This window comes from Rhincodon typus, unplaced genomic scaffold (genome assembly GCF_021869965.1).
Source record: "Rhincodon typus isolate 14 unplaced genomic scaffold, sRhiTyp1.1 hic_rhity00000054, whole genome shotgun sequence".
Classification (NCBI taxonomy): Eukaryota; Metazoa; Chordata; class Chondrichthyes; order Orectolobiformes; family Rhincodontidae; genus Rhincodon; species Rhincodon typus.
The window spans coordinates 39,252-39,964 of NW_025965692.1; the positions used below are offsets into that span (position 1 = coordinate 39,252).

At 71.8% G+C, this 713-nt stretch overlaps 1 protein-coding gene across 1 annotated transcript in view; it reads left to right on the top strand.

The window, feature by feature from the left end:
- Positions 1 to 71: 71 nt before the first annotated feature.
- The window catches only part of smug1 (single-strand-selective monofunctional uracil-DNA glycosylase 1), a gene marked incomplete at its 5' end in the record, with an annotated part of 3,206 nt that continues 2,564 nt past the window's right edge, over positions 72 to 713 (top strand). The window contains one exon of the mRNA XM_048621115.1: positions 72 to 706. Within this exon, the coding sequence (XP_048477072.1) occupies positions 72 to 706 (635 nt within the window). The remainder of the gene's footprint in view (positions 707 to 713) is intronic.

The window sequence follows — 713 nt, forward strand, 5'->3', positions numbered from 1 at the left end:
CACTCCGTCTCTCTTGTCAATCTCTGACCTCTCCTATTGTCTCTCTGTCTGCTCCCCCCCACCCCCTGCAGGTTCCGTTCGGGGAGGTGGAGAGCGTGAGGGACTGGCTGGGCCTGGGGTCAGCGTTGGGCTCCGTGTCACGGCCGGCCCGGGAGCACCCCCGGAGGCCGGTGCTGGGGCTGCGCTGCCTGCGCTCCGAGGTGAGCGGCGCCCGCTTCTGGGGGCTGTTCCGGCATCTGTGCGGCCCGTCCGGCCCGCGCTCCCTCTTCCGCAGCTGCTTCGTCCACAACCTGTGCCCGCTGGCCTTCCTGGACGAGAGAGGCAGGAACGTGACCCCTGCCGAGCTCCCGCCCGGACCTCGGGGTGAGCTGCTGCAGGCCTGTGGCGCCGCCCTTGACCGTGTGGTCCGCCTGCTGGGGGTCAGCACCGTGGTGGGGGTGGGGCGGCTGGCCGAGCAGACGGCCAGGCGGGCCCTGTCTGGCTCGGAGCCCATGGTGAGGGTGGTAGGCCTGCCCCACCCCTCGCCGCGCAACCCCAAGGCCAACCGGGGCTGGCAGCGGGATGCCACCGACCGCCTGGAGCAGCTGGGGATCACCAGGCTGCTGACCCCCGACCCCCAACTGGCCCCCGACCAGCAGCTTACTCCTGGCCCCGATCCCCAACTGACCCCTGCCCCGCTCCCGGCACCTCTGACCTCTGACCCCCAGCTGACC